General features: G+C 38.1%; 2 protein-coding genes across 3 annotated transcripts in view; one reads left to right on the top strand and one right to left on the bottom strand.

Annotated features, from left to right (window-relative positions):
- Positions 1-16,552, bottom strand: part of LOC127622144 (pikachurin-like) — a 35,595-nt gene extending 19,043 nt beyond the window's left edge. The window contains exons 1-7 of one of the 2 annotated variants that reach the window (XM_052096115.1): positions 16,533-16,552; positions 12,099-12,175; positions 6,541-6,650; positions 5,098-5,184; positions 4,414-4,440; positions 4,206-4,323; positions 3,886-4,021 (exon numbers count right to left, since the gene is read on the bottom strand). In XM_052096115.1, the coding sequence (XP_051952075.1) occupies positions 3,886-4,021; positions 4,206-4,323; positions 4,414-4,440; positions 5,098-5,184; positions 6,541-6,650; positions 12,099-12,175; positions 16,533-16,552 (575 nt within the window). Of the gene's footprint in view, positions 1-3,885; positions 4,022-4,205; positions 4,324-4,413; positions 4,441-5,097; positions 5,185-6,540; positions 6,651-12,098; positions 12,204-16,532 lie in introns of those variants that run through there. The other variant, XM_052096105.1, reaches the window with a different exon arrangement.
- A 2,343-nt stretch (positions 16,553-18,895) lies between these two features.
- gdnfb (glial cell derived neurotrophic factor b) lies at positions 18,896-23,528 on the top strand. The gene is made up of 2 exons (XM_052100142.1): positions 18,896-19,145; positions 23,095-23,528. The coding sequence occupies exons 1-2, from the start codon at positions 18,896-18,898 to the stop codon at positions 23,526-23,528; spliced, it is 684 nt and encodes a 227-aa protein (XP_051956102.1).
- The last annotated feature ends 1,258 nt before the right edge of the window (positions 23,529-24,786 follow it).

Below are 24,786 nucleotides of genomic sequence, written 5' to 3'. Positions count from 1 at the left end.
TTGGCGGGGAAGCGTTTTTTCATAAAACCCGGAAAATCACGTGTTTGGCAGGGAAAGAGTTACAAACAACCCTTTTATTGTCCCTCTGCGCTATTTTTAATTGTTGGTCTGTGTACGCATTTTAGGAGCATCTAACTCTGGTTGCATCGTGTCTCACTAGCTTCCAGCATCTCCAGTAACATCTCCAGTGGTGTGTGACAGGGCGGAGGGTGGGGCCGGGATTATACACACCCTTATCAGGCTAATTAAGCCTCAGAGAGGGATAAAGGCTGACTGCAGAAGGTGGTGCGACAGAGAGAGATCGTTTATGGTAAGCTGACCGTCGTGTGTGTTTGTGTAAAGGGAATATAAGGGAAAGGAGGAGGAGAGAACCGGCTTGACAATATAAATAATAGTTTAAAGAGAAACTTAAACAAAAGACACAAACACACACATGACGGTCAGCTGACCATAAACGAACTCTCTCTGTCGCACCACCTTCCGCAGTCGGCCTTTATCCTTCTCTGAGGCATAATTAGCCTGATAAGGGACCGAGTGTGAATAATCACAACCCGGCCCCACCCTCCGCCCTGTCACACTGTGTTTTCAGCACGCTTCTACAAGTTTAACATTGCTTGAAACTTTGAAAAACATGTCTCGAGAACCCTGCATTCTGTTCAGATGTCTTCGCTTCGCTGTACATCGCGTAAAGCGTGATTGCGTCACTCAAAGCCAGCTAGAAGGCCTAGACTGGGACATATCCTGAAGATAACAGCCACCAAGAACAAATAAATCAATCTGATTGGCAGATGAATCTGACAGATGCCTATTCAACAGTGGGGATTTCTTTAAGACTGCAAGGGAAGCTCAGCTTCCCCTATAATGTCAAAAAAATAATGGTCAAATATGTACTATTGTGTAAACAATTTATTGACTAAAAATGCGTTAGAACACGTTCATCTCGAAGACGAGTTCGTTCAGAATCAGCTACATTACATATAGCAGGTCGGCTGACTCGATTTACTTCTCATACATTCCCGTAGCGTCAGTGCATTTCCCTGTTGAAGCCGAGCGTCCATTGACTTCAACGGGGCTGCTCTGAACAGTTTTTTCAGTGCTCGAAAATAGACGGTCATTGGATAAATGCTGCGATTATGTCCCGCCCACGGACGCTCAGCGTCTCTGGGGGTGAATGAGGAGTGGGCTGGCCCGGACTCCAGGCTTCAGCGTGATGATTGGAGGATCTGTCGAAAGACTGCATCTCCTTTTGATTGACAGCGAATCTGTACTATAAGAAGTCACTGAAGCTATTTCAGCTCAGTCCCATCGCGGATTTCTCAAGTGTAGTCGAAAGACAAACTGCTGCACCCTATTTCTTTATATTTGTTTGGCGAAATTGCTAGTCAATTTGCATAATACATTTCACACAATTATACACCACATTCCTTGTTTCAGTTTTACCAAGTTTAATATATTTTGTTTTAGAGCGTTCGTTCGTTCGTTCGTTCATTCATTCATACAGTAGGCTAGGCTAGCGTCGTACGGGTGAAACTGCGCACGATGGCAGACGGTGCTAATATTGTCGACCTGATTTTGGCGAAGTCATTTGAAAGTCTTCCTTACGAGGAAAAAATTAGAATTAAACAGCAGGGCAGATCAACACCTAAGATTGATTTAGTGCAAAAAATAGGGTAAATAAGTTTATAATGTAGGCCGAAAATGAGCTTCCCCTCTTTGAAAGACCAGCAGCCGCCACTGCTATTCAATGCAGTGTTGAGGGATTCTGTGGAAATTCCAAAGGCCTGACGGAGTGGAGCTCAGACTCACGTGCTGTTTCGGCTAACGAGCATGGCTTCAAGCATGCGATTTGTGAAACAGTTGTTACACTTTACTTGTAAGCATTGAGGAATAAATTCTGATTGGATATTTTTTTTAGTTTTTGCTATTCGTTTGTAGATTAATTAGGAGTGGAATGCAACTGAAAATACATATGCAAAAAGGTCAATGAGAATGAAAGGATGACAAATATGTATTTATTAGGCATGTTACACCAGCAGAGAAGGCTTTGCTGGCACTGAGAAATTGCCACTGATATGATGTAATCAGTAAAGTAAATGTTAGATAAGTAATTATTCATTTGTAGTGATTTACTTTTTGTGTAACATTCCCAACACTATTGGCCATGCAAAATTCACCACAACAATGCTAGGGGGTTGAGAGTGGTTGCCAGGCTGTTGCTATGTGGTTGCTAAGGTGTTCTGATTCATTTGTAGCACATTGCTATGTGGTTAACTACTGATCTAAGTATAAATAGTCCATTCTAGTGTCTTGAAGATATTCTGGTCTCCAGATATGGCCTGAGTCCTTCCTTCAATGTAAATCAATGGGATTTGCATGGTTTTATGGTCCACCGGGCAATAAAAAGTTTAATCGCTTTAAAAAGTAATAGCACACCTTTTCTCAACAAACAGCATGATTTGAGGTGTCATTCAGATCTGTAGCATAAACAGTGCAGGAAGAGTTACACACTTAAGGTTAATACTTAGGGTTAGGGGTTTGTTCAAATCCCAAATTTGAGCAAAAGTAATAGTGACGTTTACTTTGGCAACACCACTAAAACAATTAATTTGCGGTCTTTCTCATACCGACCAAAATGATCTTCAAACAGCTCAACGACTCTATTGTTGTACATCTTGGCGATCCACTAAATTCCCCAGATTATGGTGAAAGGCTTTTAATCTGAGAGGTAGACAGTCTCGGGGTGGCTGCAAATGTTTTTTTCCCAATCATGTCAACTCTATCTGAGAAACAATTTGTGTTGATACAAAAAAGCAATCAAACGTTCTAGCATTCAAAACTTGGAGATCCAAAAACAACTCCAAGTGCCAAACAAATAAAACATAATAATTGTACATAAGAACTAATTACACATGCAAACAAAACAATGACAAAAGGTTTGCATAGCATGCAGACATGATTTTTGTAATAAGATTTCACAGAATGAGTGTCATTCTGTGCCATTTGAGTCATTATTTAGTCTGTGTCATTTACTTGGCGCCATCTCCTGGTGGCCGTATGTAACAATGTGCCTATTTTGTGTTGGTCAAGACTGTAGTTATTCATATTTTTACCCGCCATCTGAGCTTAAAGGGTTAATATAAAAAAACCTATAAGATCATTTTGTCTAGTAGGGTATATCTTAGGGAGATCATCAGTTATTTACCAAGAACTCAGTCACAAAAAGTACATCAGACTGTTTAGTCCCAGGGGCCGGGTGGTTTTTTTATGTGTGTAGTCATGCAGAATGTGTTTAACTGGGCTGAATGGGTTAGTTGTGTTCTAGCACAGTAACAACGACACAAATGCATCAGTCTTCTGAGTCAGCCAGACATGGTAAGGTCAGACAGGTTAAAGGTCACGCACGGAAAAGTATTTTTACCCCTATTATTGGTAGAAAACCATAAGATGTGGCTCTGATGTGTCAGTCTTGTTTTCAAGGAATAGTTCACCCGAAAATAAAAATTCTGTCATAATTTACTCACTCTGTGACCTTAATTTAAGCTTTAAAGGGAGGCACTATCAACTGTCATTGTATTGAAAAGACAGACCAGAATATGCATTTAAATTTTGTGTTCAGTAAAAAGTAAACAAAGAAAGTCATATGTGTGAGAGTGAACACGAGGGTGAGTTAATTATGCCAGAATTTAATTTTAGGTGAACTATCCTTTTAATAAAGTGTGCGCACTCCCACTACAAAAACAAACTCAAAATTACAAACAGTTCATTCTTTGAAAATAAAAGTATCAGGGATCATTACTATGGATGTAGCTCTCTGAAATCAAACCGAAGACTTTGAGACATGTTGTCATGTTTAGGTGCATGCATGCACATATATAGCGCCATTACCTGATATACGCCACCAGGAAATATTGCACAGGTGCACTTCCTTCACTCTCTCCGTGTTGCCATGACAACGCCAGTTCTGTGTCTGACACGGCGACCACATTAGGCTTGGTAGGGGGTGAAGGAGGCATGCACTCCTCTACAATAACAGAAAAAGACAAAAATATTCAGTTGTGTTTGATTTATTTGAATAATGAAACACTTTATAATAAATATAATTACTTATTATACTGTATTTAATAACTTCATTTGTTCATTTTATTGTTGGTCCAGTAAAATGTTTTTTTTCTTCGTTTTTTTACTATAGAAAATTGATAAGCTACCGTGAGAAGCAGTGCTGATGTCCGTGGGCATACTGGGTCTGCCCTCCCCTGCCCAGCCATATGCCCCCACACTTACACGGTACTGCATGGCTACCTTAAGGTTCCCTATCACCACGTCCTAATAAAAACACAAGAACAGATTGTCATGCAAGGACCTTATGGTATTAAAAAAAACTTACTAAATTAGGCATTTAAGAAATCTACTCACAAAGTTTGCTTGTCCATCAAACTGACCCTGTAAGACAAAAAGACATTTCTGTTTAAGCCATACACTGCAAAAACGTATTTTTGACTTTTTAAAACAAGATTAATTTACTTGAGATGCAAAATGGCATAAGATATTTTGTTATATATTTATATCATATTTTTTTTTTTTACCATTATCATTTATATGGGAAATTTTTTCTTTACATTTAAAATGTGAAAAACAGCACATATGGACATTAAACGCTTCCGGTGTGAACGGCCCCTAAAACATCCTCTCACTCTCTCTCATGCACCCTTTGAAAATCTGATTAATTTTTGTGAATCATAAAGCATAAACCGGTTCATAAAGAAACAATTACCTGATTTGACAGTTCCTGTGCTGCATTCTTCAATTCATCTTTTTTAAATTACTTGTTTAAATCTTTTTTTTTATATCAAAGTCTTAGTTGATTCACAGAAGAAAGAAAGATTAAAACGACATGAGGGTGAGAACAGAACCTTCATTTTTGGGTAAATTTTAATGTTAAATTTAGGTCTTTAACACACTGTGTGCTAACGCAGAGTTTATTCATAAAATGAATTAACATTTGTTCTAGTATTATCTCCTAATAAACAACAGTTCTTAATATTTATGGAATTGTAGATCAGCAAGTGTACTGTTAATCGCAAAAGATGAGGGACTTACAGTTGTGAGCATTTCCAGACTCAATGGCACTTCCAGGACAACTGCAGTGCTGGCCGGACGATTATACCTTAACTCTCTGTAAAATACCTGGACAATGAATTATTGTATTATTTACTAGGACATCATAATGGGATGGGAACTTCTCTCTAGTGAGACAAACTACAATGGTATGGTTGCATCAGCATCAAAAAGTAGGACTGTTTGGGACATGATGAAAACAGGTTAGTAAACAAACAAAATTATGTCTAAATGAAAATTAAAAAATGAAGAAAGTTTTGTGTAATTGTTAAATTTATGGGCAAAAGTAAGATTAAGGGGCAAAAAATATGATTAGCTCAGTATAAAAACAATAGAAGTCAAAGCCTCCACCATGATAGAAAAACAAACAGTTAAACTCTTATAAACTAATTCCAACCAGAGATAAAAGCAGCTCTAACTCTCTACAAGCAAGATAAAGCAGCAGAAACCAATGTTGCTTGCTTCTTTACAAATAAATCAAATAAGTCAATTAGAAACATTTTTATCTGAAATTAAAGATGAAGAGTTTGAAACAAATTGGAGTGCATGAAACTTGTTTGTAAACAAATTGCTGCATTTAACACATGTTTGTAAATAAATGGGATTGTTTGAAACTAGTCTGTAAGCAATTTTGGGTGTTTGTAAACAAATTTGGGTCTTTGAAACTAGTTTCCAAACAAATGGGAGTGTTTGAAAACTTGTTTGTAAATTATATTGAGTGTCTGAAGTGTGTTTGTAAACAAACAGGAGTCTTTGAATCTTGTTTGAAAGCAATTTTGGGTGTTTGAAACTTGTTTCCAAACAAATTGGAATGCATGAAACTTGTTTGTAAACAAATTGCAGAATTTAACACGTTTGTAAACACATTGGAGTGTTTGAAACTAGTCTAAGCAATTTTGGGTGTTTGAAGCGTGTTTGTAAACATATTGTAGGAGTGATTGAAACTTGTTTCCAGACCAATTTTAGTACTTGAAATGTGTTTATAAACAATTTGTAGTGTTTGGAGTGTGTTAGTAAACAAATGGGAGTGTTTGAAACTTGTTTGTAAAAAGGCAATATTTTTACAATTCTGTTTGGTGATGCTAGTGGTGCATAAATTACACAATTAACCTTTCTTTTGAGACCCAGCAATTCATTTTAGGACAATTTATTATTCAAATTTCTCACAGCCAGTACATACAGTACATACATACACCCTAGGCATTTTTGCAATACCAAATATTTGAGGGTTTGGCCATGACAACATTCTGTTCTTGGTCTGTAAAAATGTCTGACATCACAATTCAGAAGAGAGAGATTGTAAAAGAAGAGTCTAGGTAAATACGTTTTTTAAAACTGGATCTCTGTCATTCAATTTGCATTGACACAATGTGAACACTGGGAATTAAACACTCAATATTATGATGAAGAGAGAGAGACTTGTACCTTGTAGCCAGTGATAGTACTGACATGTCTATGGGGCATTTTCCACCGGACACTGAACGCAGTGCAGTTCACTGTCTCCAGCTGAATATCTAGTGGTGGACTCAACCTCTCTGTAAGGAACAACAGCAAAATTATCATTATCATTATCATAACATATGAAATACAGAAGAAGAGACCTGAGCCATGTCTAGAGACCAGAAGATCATAGAGACTTAGGGGTGTGCTCTTTTGACCTGGACAAGTACACCAAGAACACCCTAGCAACCGTATAGCAACATGCATAAACCACTTTAATAAGTAAATTCCTTGAGAATCGAACCCATAACCCTGGCGATGCAAGTGCCATGCGCTACGAGTCAAGCTAGGAACTACCAAAAAAGTACAAAGTGATGTGCATTTATGTGCATTTCAATTTAATTATGAGAAACAATAGCAAATATCTCATAAAATTAGCTACATGAGTAGTATTTAGATATTTAGAAATGTATTGATTGCATTGACAATGCAAATGCAATGGCATTCAGAGAGGAACGTTCATATAAAGAAGAAACTGGAATGCATCTAAAGCATTTCAGATAATCCATATAGGAATAGGTCATTCCTAAAATGTCTTACTCCGAGTAAAAGTTGATGAAACACAGTTGAGTGTGAGTGCGTGCGTGTGTGCATGTGAATGTTGTTATGTCTCTACAGCTCTCGTCACAAGAACCCAACAACAATCCATCCTAGAGCCACTACCGCTGACCGGTCAAGGACAAAACCAGCTCTTACCTCGGCTCCACCTTCCAATACAGATATAGAAAAATATATGTTGTGTGTAATGTATTGTTTCTTTCCTGTTAGTCCATCATCATTTCACATGGACATATTAACATCAGATGGAATCATATTACTTTTATTAATCACAATATCACAATTAAGTGAACATAGGATAACTGTGCTATGATTAAAAGGTGCTATTATGCACTACCTATAGCTATATGATCAGACCGATGTGTTTGCTGATATCAATAATATGTAAAGTGCAATGTTTTATTATATATAAATTAGCAAAACAGAACACTTCTGATTTGCCTGCAAATTTCAAAGCTCTTGTTCAGTTTTGGTCAATGCCTGAATGCATTTGAAAGAAGAGCTTTTAAGCTTTCAAACGATACCTATTTTGCGTTGGTCAAAACTGTAGTTGTTTATATATATATATTTTGTATTTATTTTTCACGGGCCCATCCAAGCATAAAGAGTTAAATATCTTATCATTTTTACCGTATATGCTAAGGTAACATCTCGTAATGTTATTTTAAAGGTCCAAAAATGTAGTGAGTTAAAGACTGATTGTAACTTTTCAAAAGAAAACGTTTACAGTGGTGGGGAAAAAGAAAACTTGTAACATCATAATTTCTCTTTGGTTGTAACTTGAAAGGAGAGAACCTAAGAAAGATGTAAATATCATTAAGGTATGGATTTTTGGAGGGCAGAAAACTGAGTAACAAAATTACAACTGATGTTTATGTTTGTGATGGTAAGAAAACTTTGCCCTCCGAGCAAAAATGTCTAATTTTCATTAACAACTAAACACTGCAGAGCAAAAGCACATTCGAAGATATTTTTCAACAGGAATAAATGCTACTTGATCCAATAAAACATACAGAATTGCTGTGGATTTACTGTACCTTGACTAGCTTTAAATAGTTCAGCAAGTCTCACTACCACATGTCTGATTCTTCTATTTCAGTGAAAGAGGTGGGACACTAATCTTAATATCTTAACATCTAACACATCCATCAACTTTTAAAGGGAGAAGAAAATATTTCTTGTTTTTGATATCAAAGCCATTCAACAATGCCCCATCCTACAGTACAGTACATAGATTAATTTGCAATGAGAATAGAGTTTGTTAACCACAATATGTTTTGTGTAGTGAATTATTGGCTGATATCAGAAATATATAACATTTCAGTGTTTGATTTGACTTTTGTATGATTGTCAGTGACTACTTTGTTAGTCAATCAAAATCGAAATCACCTATCACTTCCAATTTCTTGTCTATATCACTACAAATTAACATTAAACACCTCAAGGTGCCCAATGGTACCAAAGGGACATGTACCAATTTGTTGCATATCATTTCAAATGTCAGTTTTCAAAGGCTGGTTTCTGAGCTGCTGAGCATGACTTTATCAAAAGACAACAATAATAGTCTTACGGTATATTATTATAAGTTTCAATAACACCCGTCTGTTTTCATGTATAAAAAAAAAAAGTGTGTCTACATATCTGTTGACTTCAGTATAATGCATATGTTTTCTAAGAAAACAGCAGATCTATCTTTCTTCCTACAGTTTGTTAACTGCACACAAAAGGGTCTTTTCCACTACACGTACAAGTCAACTCAACTCTGCTCACTTTTTGGGGGTTTTCCACTGTGGATAGTATCTAGTACCTGATACTTTTTTTAGTTCCACCCCGGTCGAGGCTCCAAGCGAGCCGAGCCGATAAATGTGACATCAAAATCCTGCAGATCACTGATTGGTCAGGGAGAATCATCACTACCAGCGTCACTGAATTTTCAACACGTGACATCAACCCGCTAGTTTTAAAGTTAGTAACAGCAATAACAGTATAATTTGTTCACACGACTTTCAAATTGTGAAAAAAGAAATGGCTGTGCGCAAAACCACGCAATGATTTAAAAATAAATGAGGTACCGACGGTCCACTCGTTAGCGATGAGTGAAATTATAAAGTCTCTCAGGAAGTGTCTCAGTTGGCCGCACACGGCTACCACCGGACCTACCAACAGTGTAGGGAAAAGTAAAAAAAATTAAAAGAGACTACAGAAACATCAAGGAAAAGTGGAAGTTGTTCGACCAAATGGACGCTATCCAGACCGGCGAGCAATGGGAGGGAGAGTGCCCTGGACTTGCGTTGATCCACGATGGAGGATGGTACGTTTTGTTACGTTAACTCTATACTCTGCTTGAGAGCTTCACTTTATTTAGTTGACCAGCTACTGGAAAGCTTCTAAAACAACCAGGCCAATTTAATTGTTACACTACGTGTAAAATCACCATGCAACAACTGCTTTATGCAGCACAATGAGCTAGTAGCTAACAGCTAGCGGTTGTACTATTGTTTTGGTCAGTTTATGTCATGTTTAAGATGATTTCAAGGCAGTAGAGGCGGTGCATCTATGACGATCAGCCTATAATCCCACCCACGTTGATGCGGCACTAAACTGCAGTGGAAATGCAAGCTCAGAAAAGTAAAGCAAGTCGAACTGTAACGTGCAGTGGAAAAGTGCCAAAACATAGAGTTAAAAAACTGTATCTGATATTAAAAATAGCTCTACATATTTAACACAGATCTAGCAATCTGCTTTAATTGGCAAAATGAACCAATCAAACTATTACCTCACAAACATAATATAGCAAAGAATGAGGCACTAATATAAACTCCACTTACAATGTGTGCCTAGAAGAAGGATTGTCCTTTATTTTGTTTTGTGCAGTGCATTTTACGAATGATATGCCAATAAATAACTCTTGTTTGTGTGTTCCTCATCTCTGTTCATTTAGATCAACATCAATGCCGATAAAAAACATGGATAAATGAGCATTGTTGAAAGCATCTTAGAAATGAATTGAGCCACATTGATTAGTCGGCCTATTACGTAAGGGTTGTTTTGGCTCATAAAACTCACCTGTGACTGACTAGATGGTTGCTCAATCAGCCCAAAGAAACAACGCAAAGAATACTGTATACAAAGGTAATTTTTTAAAAAGGTTACTTGGAAAGTGGATAGCGAAGAAATATTATGAAGAGTAATGGGTAATGCGTTCCTTAGATTAGAAGCAACAACAATGAATGACCTTCCACCTACAGTGGACAATCGAGATCTAGGAACAGACAAAAGGCCAAGTTCAGAAGATCTAAGAGACCAAGTTGGCAAATTTGTGAAGTAGGTCAGACAAATAAACCAGAGCAAGTTCGTTTAAAGCCTTAAATGTTAGGAGGAGTATATTAATTTAAATACAGGTTGCAACAGGTTGCCAATGGATATCATGCAGAAGAGGGGTGATGAGGGCAGAGTACCTTGTGAAGGTGAGGATTCTTGCAGCTATATTTTGGACATCTAGCAATGTTTTTTTGGGAGGTAAGCCGACAAACAGTTCATTACAATAATCAAGGCATGATGTGATCAGAGCATGTACCAACATTTCAGCATCATCCAGATTAAGTGAAGGTCAGAGTCGTGCAATATTCCGTAAGTGGAAGAAAGAGTTTTTAACAACAGAGGAAATATGAGAATCAAAAGAAAGAGAGAGGAGTCAAATAAAACACCAAGATTACAGACAGAAGGGGAGGGCTTAACATGGACACTATCAATAAAAAATAGATTTTAATTTGTCTGCGAAGAATTGAAGGCTTTCTCAAGCTCATCAGAGCCAGAAACATCATGTTCTGAAGGCTTAATGAGTTTATTTACCATTGCAAAAAAGTGATTTAGGTCTGCATCTAGAGTTTTTTAATGGTTGAGGAGAGATAGGAGCCACATGCATTAGTGAGAGCAGTTTGGAAGTTAAGCATGTGCTCTGTATAAACCAATGAATGTACAGTGAGTCCAGTTTTTCTGTACAATCTTTCAAGTCGACGGCCTTCAGCTTTCATAGCCTGGAGCTCGGGAGTGTACTAGAGTGAGGCATGAGTGGAGGGAACCATCCTTGTCTTAACAGGCGCATGCTTCTAAAGTGCTTTAGAAATAGCATCACTATAGATTGAAAGATGTGGGGTTGAGTCTGTCCTCTGCACTTCTATAATGGTTTGGTTTGGTTCATCTACCAAGTCAGACATCAGAAGACTTCAAAGGATAGTTCAGACTGCTGGGAGTGCTCCCCTACCCACCCTATTAGAACTGTACACATCCACAATGACAAAAAGGGCTGGTGAAATCACTCTTGACCCCATTCACCCAGCAACTTCTGTTTGGAACCATCTGGCTGGTGCTAAAGAGCTCTGAGCACCAGAACCATCAGGCACATGAACCATTTTTTCCCTCAGGCTATATCATGAACAGTTAAAACTGCCCCCAAATACTTTCCTTTGGTCTATGTAACCATTTGCAATATTCAATCCATCCATTCCTACTTATATCCATATATAAATGATATTCTTTTAACATATCCTATTTATTCTTCAATACATTACATCATCTGCACATTAACTGTATATCTGTATATAAAATATTCAAACAACATTATTGCTGTATTGTACATTTCTATTTTTTTTTTCTGTTATATCTTTTTATTAATTTCTATGTCACTATATGTATATATGTTTTTATGTATGCATGTATGTATATGGTTGCATTCTCTTTGCACTGGAAGCTTCAGACACCATAACATATTCCTTGTGAGTGTGAGAGAGAGAGTGAGAGAGAGAGAGAGAGAGAGAGAGAGAGAGAGCATTCTTGGCAATAAAGCTCACTCTGACTCTGATTCTTTTAAGTGTAGTTTAAGTTAAAAATACTGTATGGTTGAATCAAATCAAAACTAGACTCACCCGGCTTTCGGATGCCCGACTTTTTCGAGCAAATAGCGATATTAAATATCCACAACAATGCGAGAAATACGACCAGTCTTCTTTGTATGCGCATTTTTTCTGCAGGTAAATCCTTAATGATTTTGAAAATACTGATTGCCTCAATCCGAGGGTCAAACCCCTCTAAATTGCGGCGTTGGTACTCATCGTAAACTGATATTGAACCGCTTGAATGTTCTCTCGTGCAGATCTTTGTGAAGCCACTCAGATGCGACAACTGTGTGCTGAAGATCAGTCACACTGCGCGAGCGTGCGGCCTCCAGGAGCCCAAACAAACGCGATCAACTCTACAGAAGTTCTCGATATATGGAGCGTCACACTGTTGAGCAGCAGCTGTCGAAAGCCAGTCAATCGGTTTCAGTCGCAAAGTTTCTTCTTATTTGAGAATATGCTTTAAGTAAAGCAGAGAGGCGAGAAGACAGGGACACTCTTAAGTTAAGAGGATAATGATCTAATCTACACAGATGGGCACTTGAGCTCCCTTCAGGAACTCTGACCAATATAGCAACACAGAGACTGCTGGTCCATAGAAAACTCAATTGCAGAGGTTTAAAGTTATGATGGGTATTAAAAGTAAATGTAACTGCAGGTTAAGACTGCTGGGCTAATGACAGAGAGAGAGAGAGAGAGAGAGAGAGAGATAGGAGTGTGACAGACAGACAGAAAAGAGTGACAGACAGACAGACAGAAAAGAGTGACTGACAGACAGACAGAAAAGAGTGACAGACAGATAGAAAAGAGTGACAGACAGACAGATGATAGATAGATAGATGAGTGACAGACAGATAGAAAAGAGTGACAGACAGACAGATACTGTAGATAGACAGACAGACAGACAGACAGACAGACAGATATATTGACAAACAGACAGATGATAGATAGATAGATAGATAGATGAGTGACAGACAGATAGAAAAGAGTGACAGACAGACAGATAGATAGATAGATAAGTAAAGGACAGACAGATAGACAGATAGATAGATAGATAGATAGATAGATAGATAGATAGATAGATAGATAGATAGATAGATAGATAGATAGATAGACAGACAATAGATATATTAGAACCATTAAGATTTTTGCATTGTGGCATTATTTTCAATAAAATTTTTAATGGTTATCAATAAGCCTCTAAGACAAATTCTTCTATTCACATGGAAAAACATTTCTAAGTCAAAAATATTATTTAACATCACCAAATCAACTTGAAAACAGGTTTACCAACTAAACTAATTTCAAAGGTTAGATCAGGTTTAAATAGCCGGTTAACACTTGTAAAGGTGTGCAATGATACTTGTGGCATATTCATGAGGGTGTTTTGAGGGTAGTCTGGCTTCAAAAGCAGACACTCTACAGAGACTGCTCTTCTGTCCGTTACTGAAACTCTGAGACTGGCGAGAGCAGCATCCAAATCATCCGTACTCATCCCGCTGGATCTGTCTACTGCTTTCGACACAGTAAACCACCAGATTCTCCCATCAACCCTCACGACAAAGGGCATCATAGGAACTGCGCTCCAATGGTTCAAGTCTTACTTCACAGGTAGGTCTTTCAGGGTGTCTTGGAGGGCAGAGGTTTCAAAAATCTCACCAAATAGCTACCAGGGTACCTTAGGGTTCAGTTTGGACCGCTCCTCTTCTCCATATACATGTCATCACTAAGATCAGTCATTCAGGCACATGGCTTTTCCTATCACTGCAATGATGACGACATAAGACTCTACCTCTCATTCCAGCCTGATGGTCTGATGGTAGCGGCCCAGATCTCAGCCTGCCTAGTAGACATTTTGTGTTAGATGAAAGATCTCCATCTCCAACTCAACCTTACTAATGGCTCCTACACGACTTTCAAAGACGTCGGATCGTGGTACCGTTCATATCAATTTGTAGTGTTTTCAAATTACACGCCGAATCTGCGACAGGGGTGAACACATTACAAGACATTTCACTATTGACGAATCCCCGATGACTCTGCGTGGACTCCAAATCACATTTCACAACCGAGTACAAGCGACAATTGATACGAGATACGAAAACAAATGCACGATCATATGTTATGCATTTCAGAATATGATGTGTATGTTTTTAATCATGTATTTTATTGGTTACAATATGAAAAAGTACCTTCTACCTATTTGCTCACCTGACTGTCCAAGAGAATTGGCAATTTCTCTCCAACTCTTCTCTTTCTCCACCCGGTTGTGGTACAGTTCAGATGAAACTGGTGCTCTTGCTAATGTCCCACTAATTGTTCCTCCATTTATTCGGTCCAATGAGACTTTATTGATACAGCAGCCATGCTAGTTGATGTTCTGTTGCAGGTACATCAGGACTCCTCCCACTTAAACATCCCATGCCCCGTTTCTTGCTCTCTCATTGGCTGTAGGTTAATGCTGCAGTTGTATTTAGTCAAAACATATTTCACATTGCACGATTTGGAGTCGCAGACAGATCCAGATATTTAACATTCTAGATATCTTGCTGACATTGGCGATGCGTCAGCGATTCTCTCAGATCGCGTCTTTGATAGTTCATACTTTGCGATAATTGCTCATGGGAGCAAGCTCCGATTTGCCTACGATTTCAGGCTTTTGTTGGCGATCTCCACAAAACTGTCGGTGAGTGAAAATCGGGCTTAAAATCGTGTAGTGTAAACTCGCCATTAGACAGATCTGCTTGTGCTTCCAGCGAGCCCAGCAATTAAATCACAGCTTCAACATTCAGCTAGACTCGTCAACGATTACAGCATCCAGGACAGCCAGAAATCTTGGAGTTGTGTTTGATGATCAGTTGAACTTCACAGACCACATCGCAAGTACTGCCCAGTCATGCAGATTTGCCTTGTACAACATTAGGAAGCTCTGGCCCTTCCTATCGGAGCATGCTACACAAATACTCATCCAAGCTCTTGTTCTATCCAGACTGGACTATTGCAATGTTCTTCTGGCAGGCCTTCCAGTATGTACTGTCAAACCTCTGCAATTGTTCCAGAATGCGGCAGCGAGAGTGGTCTTCAATGAGCCCAAAAGAGTGCACGTCACGTCTCTCTTCATCAAATCGCCAATGGTTGCTCCCGTTAAGTTCAATGCATTGGTGCTTGCTCACAGAAAAACCACTAGCTCTGCACCCCACTATCTCAACTCACTACTTCAGACTGACTGTTCCCCACTAGTGGAATGACCTGCCCAATTCCACTGCACTGTAGTCTATTGACCAGTCACGTGCAAGAGTGCTGATTCTTTGTCCAACACAATTCTAAATGTAGTGACATATAATGCCGGCTAATCACTTGAATTAGAGCAAATATGAAGAGTCTAAAATTGGTTTCATTTGGTTTACAGGCACTGTATACCCTCGTACAGAGAAATTACAAATTCTCAAATAAAAGCATTTTTACGAATAGTCTCAGATTTTTGGACCCTGTTGTGTACACAACTGCTAGATTATCGAGATGTTAATTGGTAAGATGCAATTCTTGTAGAAACATGCTTACAAAATTAAAATGTTTATGGTGACTATTATAGGATTCTTCTCAATGTGAATGAGGGTTCAGAAATAAAACATTTGTGTTCTTAAAGGAATAGCTGACCCAAAATGTTTAATTCTCTTGTTATTTACTCACACTCATGCCATCCCAGATGTGTATGACTTTTTTTCTTCAGCAGAACACAAACAAATATTTTTAGAAGAATATTTCAGCTCTGCAGGTCCATACAATCCAAGTCAGCAGCAAAACTTTGAAGCTCTAAAAAGCAGAATAAATGTAATCAATTTAACTCCAGTGGTTAAATCCTTGTCTTCTGAAGTGATATGATAGGTGTGGGTGAGAAAGAGGGCAATAATTAAGTTATTTTTTTACTATAAATCTCCACGTTTACTTTCACTTTCATATTCTTCTACTTTTGTGTTTGGCAATTTGCGAAAGAGAAACATGGATAATGAAAATAAAATGGTTTAACACACTATTCTGTTTATTGAAGTGAGGAGAAAGGCTATGTGGTGAATGCACAAGCACAGATTCAGGCAACTTCATTAAAAAAAAAAGAAAACACACAGAAAAACCCAAGTGTCATCTTGTGATCCTCTTTCTTTATAGCTTCAGTTTAATTTGAGATTGGGCCCATCAGTAGTGGTTCTAGCTTGTATGGCGGTTTATTTTATGATAAAACACTTTTGGATGCCACTGCCTATTTTTGGTTCAGATTCTTTTAGGTGATTCATCTTAGGAGTTGGTCACTTTTAAATGTGTTATGCATGTATGTGTAAATATTACCTTTCTCTCACCTTCCAAACAACACTGATGGTGTGTTGGTCACAATGCTGAGAAGTGACCCAGACAACGCTGACCTGTGAACTGGTGACATTGTTTTTGTGATCTAAAGTGGCAAAAAGGAACACACCTTGACGAATAAGCATCTGCCAAACCTGTCCAGCAAAATGCAAAACGTAGTAATGACATTTCAGGGATAACAGAATGAAAATGTTATATGTAAAATGTACTATTTTATATAACATTAACTTGATTTTGTAGGCCAGAAATGTTTAATTTCCACAAACACACCACAAACTTATACTGAAGAAGATACCTCAGCCTTATAAAGCCAAGAGATGGTGCAAGGAGACAATACTGATGTTAGAACATTGAATATAGTCTCATATGAACAACTTCTGCCTTACTTTGATTGTTCAGTCCAGTAATCAGTCTTAGGTAAACTTTGTGAAAAGAAGTACAAGACCCTATTAGGGTCAAAATCCACCTTCAGACTCCTTTTATGACTCCTAAATTGTTGGACACAATCCATACACTTGGATGACTATCTTCATGTGATGATGAAATGTCAATGTTTTGCTGCTTAATACTTTCTGGACACATCTGACTCCCTCTTTTTTGTTCTCATGTTAGTTTCCAATCAACCAAAAGTTCAAAATTCATTATAACAAAAACTCATTTCTATCTCATGCTCTGAAGTGACTCTTATATACGTTTCTCTTACCGGTATATATATTTTTTTATAACATGATACCTTTGGTACAATGTTAGTGAAACATAACAAAAATAAAACAGTTTTATCAGAAATAAGTTGTATGAAAATACAATATTTTGCACAACAAAGAATTAAAATTATGTTGGGGTCAAGATAAAGTAGCCCACTGGCCCAATTTGCTCCATAGCCTTTACATGATTTTATATGTTGACAAATGACCAACATGTATGATATGGGCTATAATTTGGATGTTTACATACTTAGCATTTTCCTTCAACATTTATAAGTGGCATATTCCATTAAACCACTTATTATATTATATTATCGAAAATATATCAGACAAAATTATTTTTATTCAAAGATATTCTACATGTTTCTATCAGTGTATCCAGGTAAAAAAAAAAAGTCAGGTGGCTGTTTGATTTGTAATAAAGGTTGCTTCTTGCGGCCACGTGCCGTGTTATCCGCGCAAACGGTTCACGCTCCGATTCCGACATGAGCTTTCCGCACTTGACATCACATCACTCCGTATGACACGATCGGCCTAGAATGGAGTATAAAACAATCCATTAACTATTATAAAAAATTATAATCTAACTGCAAACATTTATGGTATATCTTGGATCATCTCTTTGCGCTTAAATCATCGTTGTTGTTGTTGTCTTTTTTTCCCGGGAAATCAAGTCGCTTCAAGATTCAAATATTCAAACCGGCTGACGTAATCTGTGGAATCTCATTTGATCCTTGACAGTAATATGAGAATCCTTTGAATGGAAAATCATTGTGCACAGTCCGTATATTTTATAAGGCATGTTTTCAGAAAGCATCTTTGGCTCTGTGATGATCAGTGCGGATGGCCGGAACACATACAGCTGAACTCAGGTGAGAAGGCTAATATACACACATCTTTTCTAGAGTCATGATATTATTATTTATGCATTATACTTTTAGCTACACAGACAAACATGCAGCATAAGCAGCAACAGTTTTGATCTTGCCAACACTTTGCATTACAGTTCCAATGTTACCCACACAGTACATGTAAATATAATTAAGATGTAAATATAATTCTTTGATTTTAATGTTGTGAGTAGATAGTTGCGCATTGTTTTATCAGCATAACAGTCTGGTATAGTTTATGACAGAAGACATTTAATTAGGGCAAATATGATTATAATTAATACTAAAAATACATTTTAAAATGATATTAATACACATTATACAATCAATTTAAAGATCACTTTTCAATGTAGCTCAAAGAGTTTTATAGATACAATTGTTTTTAAATCAATCACACACAAAAATATATATATATATATTAGCCTATTTAAGATTTTGCGCAATTTATAATAAATTTCCATCAAATTGAATTGTGTAATCTTAAAATTTTTTTATGAAAACCTAAAATATTTAGTTATTGTTGTTGTTGATGAAGATGACTAAATTCAATTTGATGGAAATTTGTTATAAAAAAAACTTGAAATGTGTAACTCTTATAATCCAAAAACATGAAAATAAAAATAAAACCTGTCTTAACTGATATATTGAAAATGTGTTTTCAATTAGTTTAACATGTACAGAACTTGACCGTCTAATATAGCATGTAAGCAATATTCAATTTATATGTTTATAAATAAATATAAATACAGGCTCCAATTTATATACAAAAGTCTGCATCGTGATTTAGACTGAACAAAAATATCTAATTCACCTAAATGTTTTCTAATGCTTGTGCTTTCTGACGCAGACTCTCTGAACTGAGACTGAGAGTAAGATGAAGATCTGGAGTGTGGTGATGCTGATGTGTGCATTGATGCTGAGAAGTGCATCCTCCATGCCGCTGGTTCTACAGAACCCAAACCAAGCCGGAACCCAAACCTTACACTACACAGAACCACACAGACAATATTCTCAAAGACTGGACCTGCTTTATCAGGACCCACAGAGAAAAACATACACTTCTGAGCCCAAAGATCTGCCTGACCACCATACAAACAAACATCTGGAACCACCAACTTTTTCAGGTAAGGAAAACTTATTGAATTAAATATGTAATTTCTGAGGCACTAATGTCATCGAATGGAATTGCAAAAATAATAACTGTTTTTGTAGCACCACAGAGGCACAATAAACCTATACCTTAAACTTAAACTGAATTATAGTCTCTATATTAACCTGAGATACAAGAAAGTATTTTGACAGAAAAAAATTACACACTTCACCTTTAATAAAAGTCACACACACAGGTGTGATAAAGCGCATTTCAGGACACACCTGATACTGTTGTGATAGTTAAGTTAAGTAGTTTCAGGTGACCCATTGTACCTGGGTGGGATACTACTCTCGTTCTATCAACTTACAAACTGATCTTACAACTTATCTACACTCAGAAAGCCACTGCCATTTGAACCTGTATTCTATCTGCTACATGTGAACAAAAGCAGTATTGTTGCTGCTGTCTGTGAAAGCTGTCAGAATAATGAAAACTATATCGTGTTATTTGTCTTTGATCAGCCTCCTTGTTCTCTTAAAGTTTGCAGTGGAAGACACATCAAAACATTTTCAGCTTTACATGCTCTCTAAACATAATTTACAATGGTCTTGCACGTTATAGGAGTCAAATCATATACAATGATGAGCCAAAACATTATGACCACCCACAGGTGAAGAGAATAACGTTGATGATCTCCCAACAAGGCCACATGTCAATGTCTGGGTAGATTAGATGGTTAGCAAACAATCAGTTGTCGTAGTCAATGTGTTGAATGCAGGAGAAATGGTCAGGAGTAAAGACCTGAGCGTCTTCGACAAGGGTGAAATTGTTATGGCCAGATGACTGGGTCAGAGCATCTCTGTAACGGTAAGGCTTGTGGGTTCTCCCGTTCATCAGTGGTGATTACCTACCAACAGTGTTCCGAGGGCGGACAAACCACAAACCGGCGACAGGCTGTTGGGCACCCAAGGCTCATTGATGCGCGAGGGCAACAAAGGCTATCCCGTCTGGTCCAAACTGACAGAAGTGGCACAAATCACATAACATTTTAATGATGGTTACGGGAGGAATTTGTCACAACACACAGTGCATTGCACACTGCTGCGTATGGGGCTAAGTAGCCACAGACCGGTCAGAGTGCCCATGATGACCCATCCACCATCGAAAGCACCTACAATGGGCACACAAGCATTGGAACTGGACCTTAGAAGAGTGGAAGAAGGTCGCCTGGTCAGGTGACTTCCGTTTTCGTTTACATTACGTGGACGGCTGTGTACATGTACACTGCTCACTGGAAGTGATGGCACCAGGATGCACTGTGGGAAGATGACATGCCGGTGAAGGGAGTGTGATGCTCTAGGCAATGTTGTCCTGGGAAACCCTGGGCCCGGCCATTCACGTGGATGTCAATTTGACACGTGCCACCTACCTAAACATCATTGCAGACCAGGTACACCCCTTCATGGAAATGGTATTCCCCTGATGGCAGTGGCCTCTTTCAGTAGGATAATGCACCCTGCCACACTACACACATTGTTTGGGAATGGTTTGAGGAACATGATGAAGAGTTCAAGGTGTTGCCCTGGTCTCCAAATTCCCCAGATCTCAATCTGATTGAGCATCTGTGGGATGTGCTGGATCAACAAGTCCAATACATGGCAGCTCCATCTCACAACTTACAGGACTTGAAGGATTTGCTTCTAAAGTCTTGGTGCCAGATACCACAGGACACCTTCAGCGGTCTAGTAGAGTCCATGCCGCAGTGGGTCGGTGCTATTTTGGCTGCATATGGAGGACCAACAGCATATTAGGCAGGTGGTCATAATGTTTTGGCTCAGTGTATATTACAATGTATATTAATATATTATATATTACTTACAAAGTTAGTCAAAACTATTTGAACCAAAACAGCCAAAATGTCATTTTTTTAAAGTCTTATCTTAAAAGTTTGAATAGTCTTGAAGGCACAGCAGAAAAAAAAAACTACCCTTTCATTATACAGGAAGTGTCAGAAATAGAAAATGGAAAATGATAATGAGAACTAAATTATTATTTAAATAAATATTATAAGTGGACCACAAAGAAAAAAAAAAGTATGATTCTGACCCCTTAATATCATGTTGATATGCATAGAGTAAGTTATTTCTGCATAAAACAAAGCCGTAAGGAGACTTTAGCTCAAGTTAAAATCAGTGCCACTATAGAGCGTAAGACTTTTTCGGTCGTGGTAGTTCTGGAAGTATTTTTCCCATTCATTTCTAAATTTCATACTCATTCATCCCATAGGGATTTCATAAAATCCTTCATAAGAGTTCTAAGCCATGAACCAAACCTGCCAGCTCCGTGGAGAATCACAACATTACAAACTTTGATTTGAAGCCAAAGAGTTTGAAACTAGGACAAAAAACACAAAAGGTACAAGACTTTGTACTTACCGTCTTTAATGAAAGAATGCAGTACAGTCCCATGAAGCACTGCAAATTATGTAATCAAATTAAAAACGATGCAAAAAATAATACATGTTGCTTTTAAGTTGTTGATTGTAAGTTCACTGAAAAAGCAAGTATAAACGGCAGGCTGGAGATTGCCAAATGGGGCGGAATCTCCAAAGAGGGCGTGGTTACTCCAGAAGGGGCGGGGCAACGCCAAAATGGGCATCACACAAGGTTAGAGTTAGGGAAAGGGTTAGGTTTGGGGCTCCCTATATCTTTGCTGGTGTTTTGGAGGTCCCACCCCTTTTTGGAGCTCTGCCTGCCAAGTGTATCTGGCTGCATCCTGCAAGATGACAAGGAACACTACACAAAACGCCCACAACAAGGGATGCCCCTTGGATCATAAAGTGATTATTTTGTCTAGAAGAACTTTTAAAATCCTAAGCAATCATTGTATGATTCATGTTGTATTAACTGTGTAAATATAACAAATAATAACTTTAAATTATACGTCACATATTACATTATAAAACCAAAGATTTAAAAGGTGAAATCAAAATTCAAAATGTCTCTGTTCTGTTGCCTCCAGTTAGCTTACAAGCTAACAGGTTAGCCTATTAGCTTAGCAGAGACACAACTTATTCTCCTCTTCATTTTCGACACCTAGTGATACGGCATTGTCATTTTATTCAGTAGACCTTTTAAGTTGCGGTATGTTTATTTATTTTTATCATTTCTTTTTATATTTGTGGTTAGGATTAGTTTAAAGATGTAGGTGTTGGGTTGCTGCAGCGCTCCTAGTAAACACAACAAACACTGAATGAATGTGACATCTAAATGTTGTAAGACTTCAGCGGTTTTTTGAAGGGGGGGAGGGTAACTTGTAGTGGGCATGTCATGTAGTCGTTGGCCGTCATAACTCGAAGTATGTAGTTAATGATATCAACGTAACTATACTCTAAACATCACATTATCCACTGAGAATATATGCAGATGAGAGTGAAAACACAGGAGACCGGAAATTGAAAACAGGCATCCGTTATGAATCGTGGAACACTTCCGTGTTCTGGAAAAACGTGGATAGAAAGAATATGTTACGTTTGTTGCTAAGTATTCAGATATATTAGTAGTTTAAGAGTGTAAGCAGGTCGGCTCGATTGCATCATTCACAGTGGAAGTGGGTGGTCGCTCCACAGCTCTTTTGCTGCGGATTGTTTGCTGCGATTCTCTGATTGGTGGATCTTCTTGGTTGAATCATGGGTAGTGTAGTTCTTCACCAGAAAGTTTGCTGTTTTACACATTTTGTGTTGAAATAACATAGACCGATGGCTTCAACAGAAGCATATACCATCAATTAAACAACCTAGGAGCTCACAGTAGGTCTGTCTTTAAAGGATATGTAGTTATAGTTAATAATCAATTCCCCTATTGAAAAACTTTAAGGGATTTTGACTTCCAGAACCAGACTGTTGTGCTATATGTTGATGAATTTCTAATACAAAAGGTAGAAAACCTTTTTTTTAATTCTATATCCACTCTATCATCCAGACAGTTGGGCGACACACCATTCAGGCTTCGTCCACAGAATGAAGAGATCTCCAAAACTGAGAAGGTTTCTACATAGGATGGCGGTGAATAGAAAGAGACCAAGCCGTGAGGAGAGAGAGAGAGGAAGAGGAGGGAAAGAACGAGGATGTGCGCTAAGACAAGTCCAGATGAAAGTGTCTGATCTGGGTTTGGGCTACAAGAGTCAGGAAGAGTTGATCTTCAGCTACTGCAGCGGTGTGTGTACAAACTCACTCACAAACTACGACAAAATCCTCACCAGCCTCATGGCCAATGGTAAAAAACGACTGCGTAACTTCCCTCCCACAGCCTGCTGCCGACCAATCGAGTACGATGGCGACCTGTCATTTTTGGATGATAACCTGATATACCACACCATGGAGAGGCACTCCGCACGGAAATGTGGATGTGTCTGAGCAACCACGTGAGACAAACTAAAAATAGACAGAAACATCAGTGGAAGAAATGTCTAGTTAATGAATACCTGAGCGTGGCTCATTCAACGGGATAGTTTGCCTAAAGATGAAGATTCTGTCATTAGCATGTCGGTTTAAACCTGTATGAGTTTGAAAAGTGATCATACTCCTGAAATTATACTTTGTAGAGCTACATTTTGCTTTAAGACAGCCATCAGTCTGTTTGGATATGTCTCTACTAGCTTTGCGCACCTAGATTGGGGACTTATTTGAGTTCAGTCAAATTGCGGGGTGAGTCACGATAGACTGCCCTCTTCAAGTCCATCCACGGGTTTCCTTTTGGATTTAGGACCGGGCTCTGACTTGGTCACTCAAGGACTTTAACCTTTCCATCCGGAGGCCACTGCTTTGTTTTTTTGGCTGTGTTTTTAGGGTCATTGTCATGCTGAATACCATTGTCTCCAAATAAAGTATAGCGCTTGGAGATCAGTCCAAAAAGTTAAAAAAGATTCTAATCGGACCACAAAACCTCTTGCTACATGGCATCAGAATCCTCCAAGTTTTTATTCGCAAAGTGAAAACGAGACTTGGTGTGGCACTTTTTCAGAAGAGGCTTCTTTCTTGCCAACATGCCATACAGGCCAGCTTTGTATAAAGCTTGGGAGATTGTTGTCACATGCACAGACCGATCCATCTCAACCATAAGGGCTTGTAAATCCTTTAAAGTTGCCTTGGCCTCTTAATAGCTTCCCTGATCAATGTCCTCCTGGCACAGTCATCCAGTTTGGAGGGATGGCCCAAACTAGGCAAGGTTTTGGTGGTCCATGTGATTTCCGATTCTTAATAATAATCTGAATGGTACTCAGAGGGATAGTTAAAGCCTTTAAAATGTTTTTGTACCCTTCTTCTAACCTGTGCCTTTCCACAATTTTATCCCGTAGTGCTTTTGAAAGCACCTTTCAAACCATGGTGAATTATTGAATTCATTATCATGCACTACTAGTAATGGAATACTTATGAAACATCCGGTGGGGGCATATTATCCAGGTACTTGATATGAAAGGTGATTGGTTGCACCTGAGGAAGTTTGTAATGGTTACTCTGAGGGGGCTGATCACTTATCTAAACCTGGTATTTTACTAATTACATTTTCAGAATTGTTCAGAAGTGTTTTACATGTTATTTTTACTTTGATGTTGAAGGTTATAATGTGTAAATATAGCTGGAAAATGTTTGATTGAATTTATTTACATTTCCA

The sequence above is a fragment of the Xyrauchen texanus genome, chromosome 3 (assembly GCF_025860055.1).
Source record: "Xyrauchen texanus isolate HMW12.3.18 chromosome 3, RBS_HiC_50CHRs, whole genome shotgun sequence".
Lineage (NCBI taxonomy): Eukaryota > Metazoa > Chordata > Actinopteri > Cypriniformes > Catostomidae > Xyrauchen > Xyrauchen texanus.
Note: the sequence above shows the minus strand (reverse complement) of the source record. Positions and strands in the feature narration are given on the sequence as shown.

What these genes read in the sequence shown, in the direction of transcription:
- gdnfb (XM_052100142.1), top strand. Translation starts at nt 18,896, where the DNA reads ATGAAGATCTGGAGTGTGGTGATGCTGATGTGTGCATTGATGCTGAGA. An exon ending in GGAACCACCAACTTTTTCAG is followed by an intron (nt 19,146 to 23,094) that starts GTAAGGAAAACT and finishes TCTATCATCCAG; the next exon opens with ACAGTTGGGCGACACACCAT.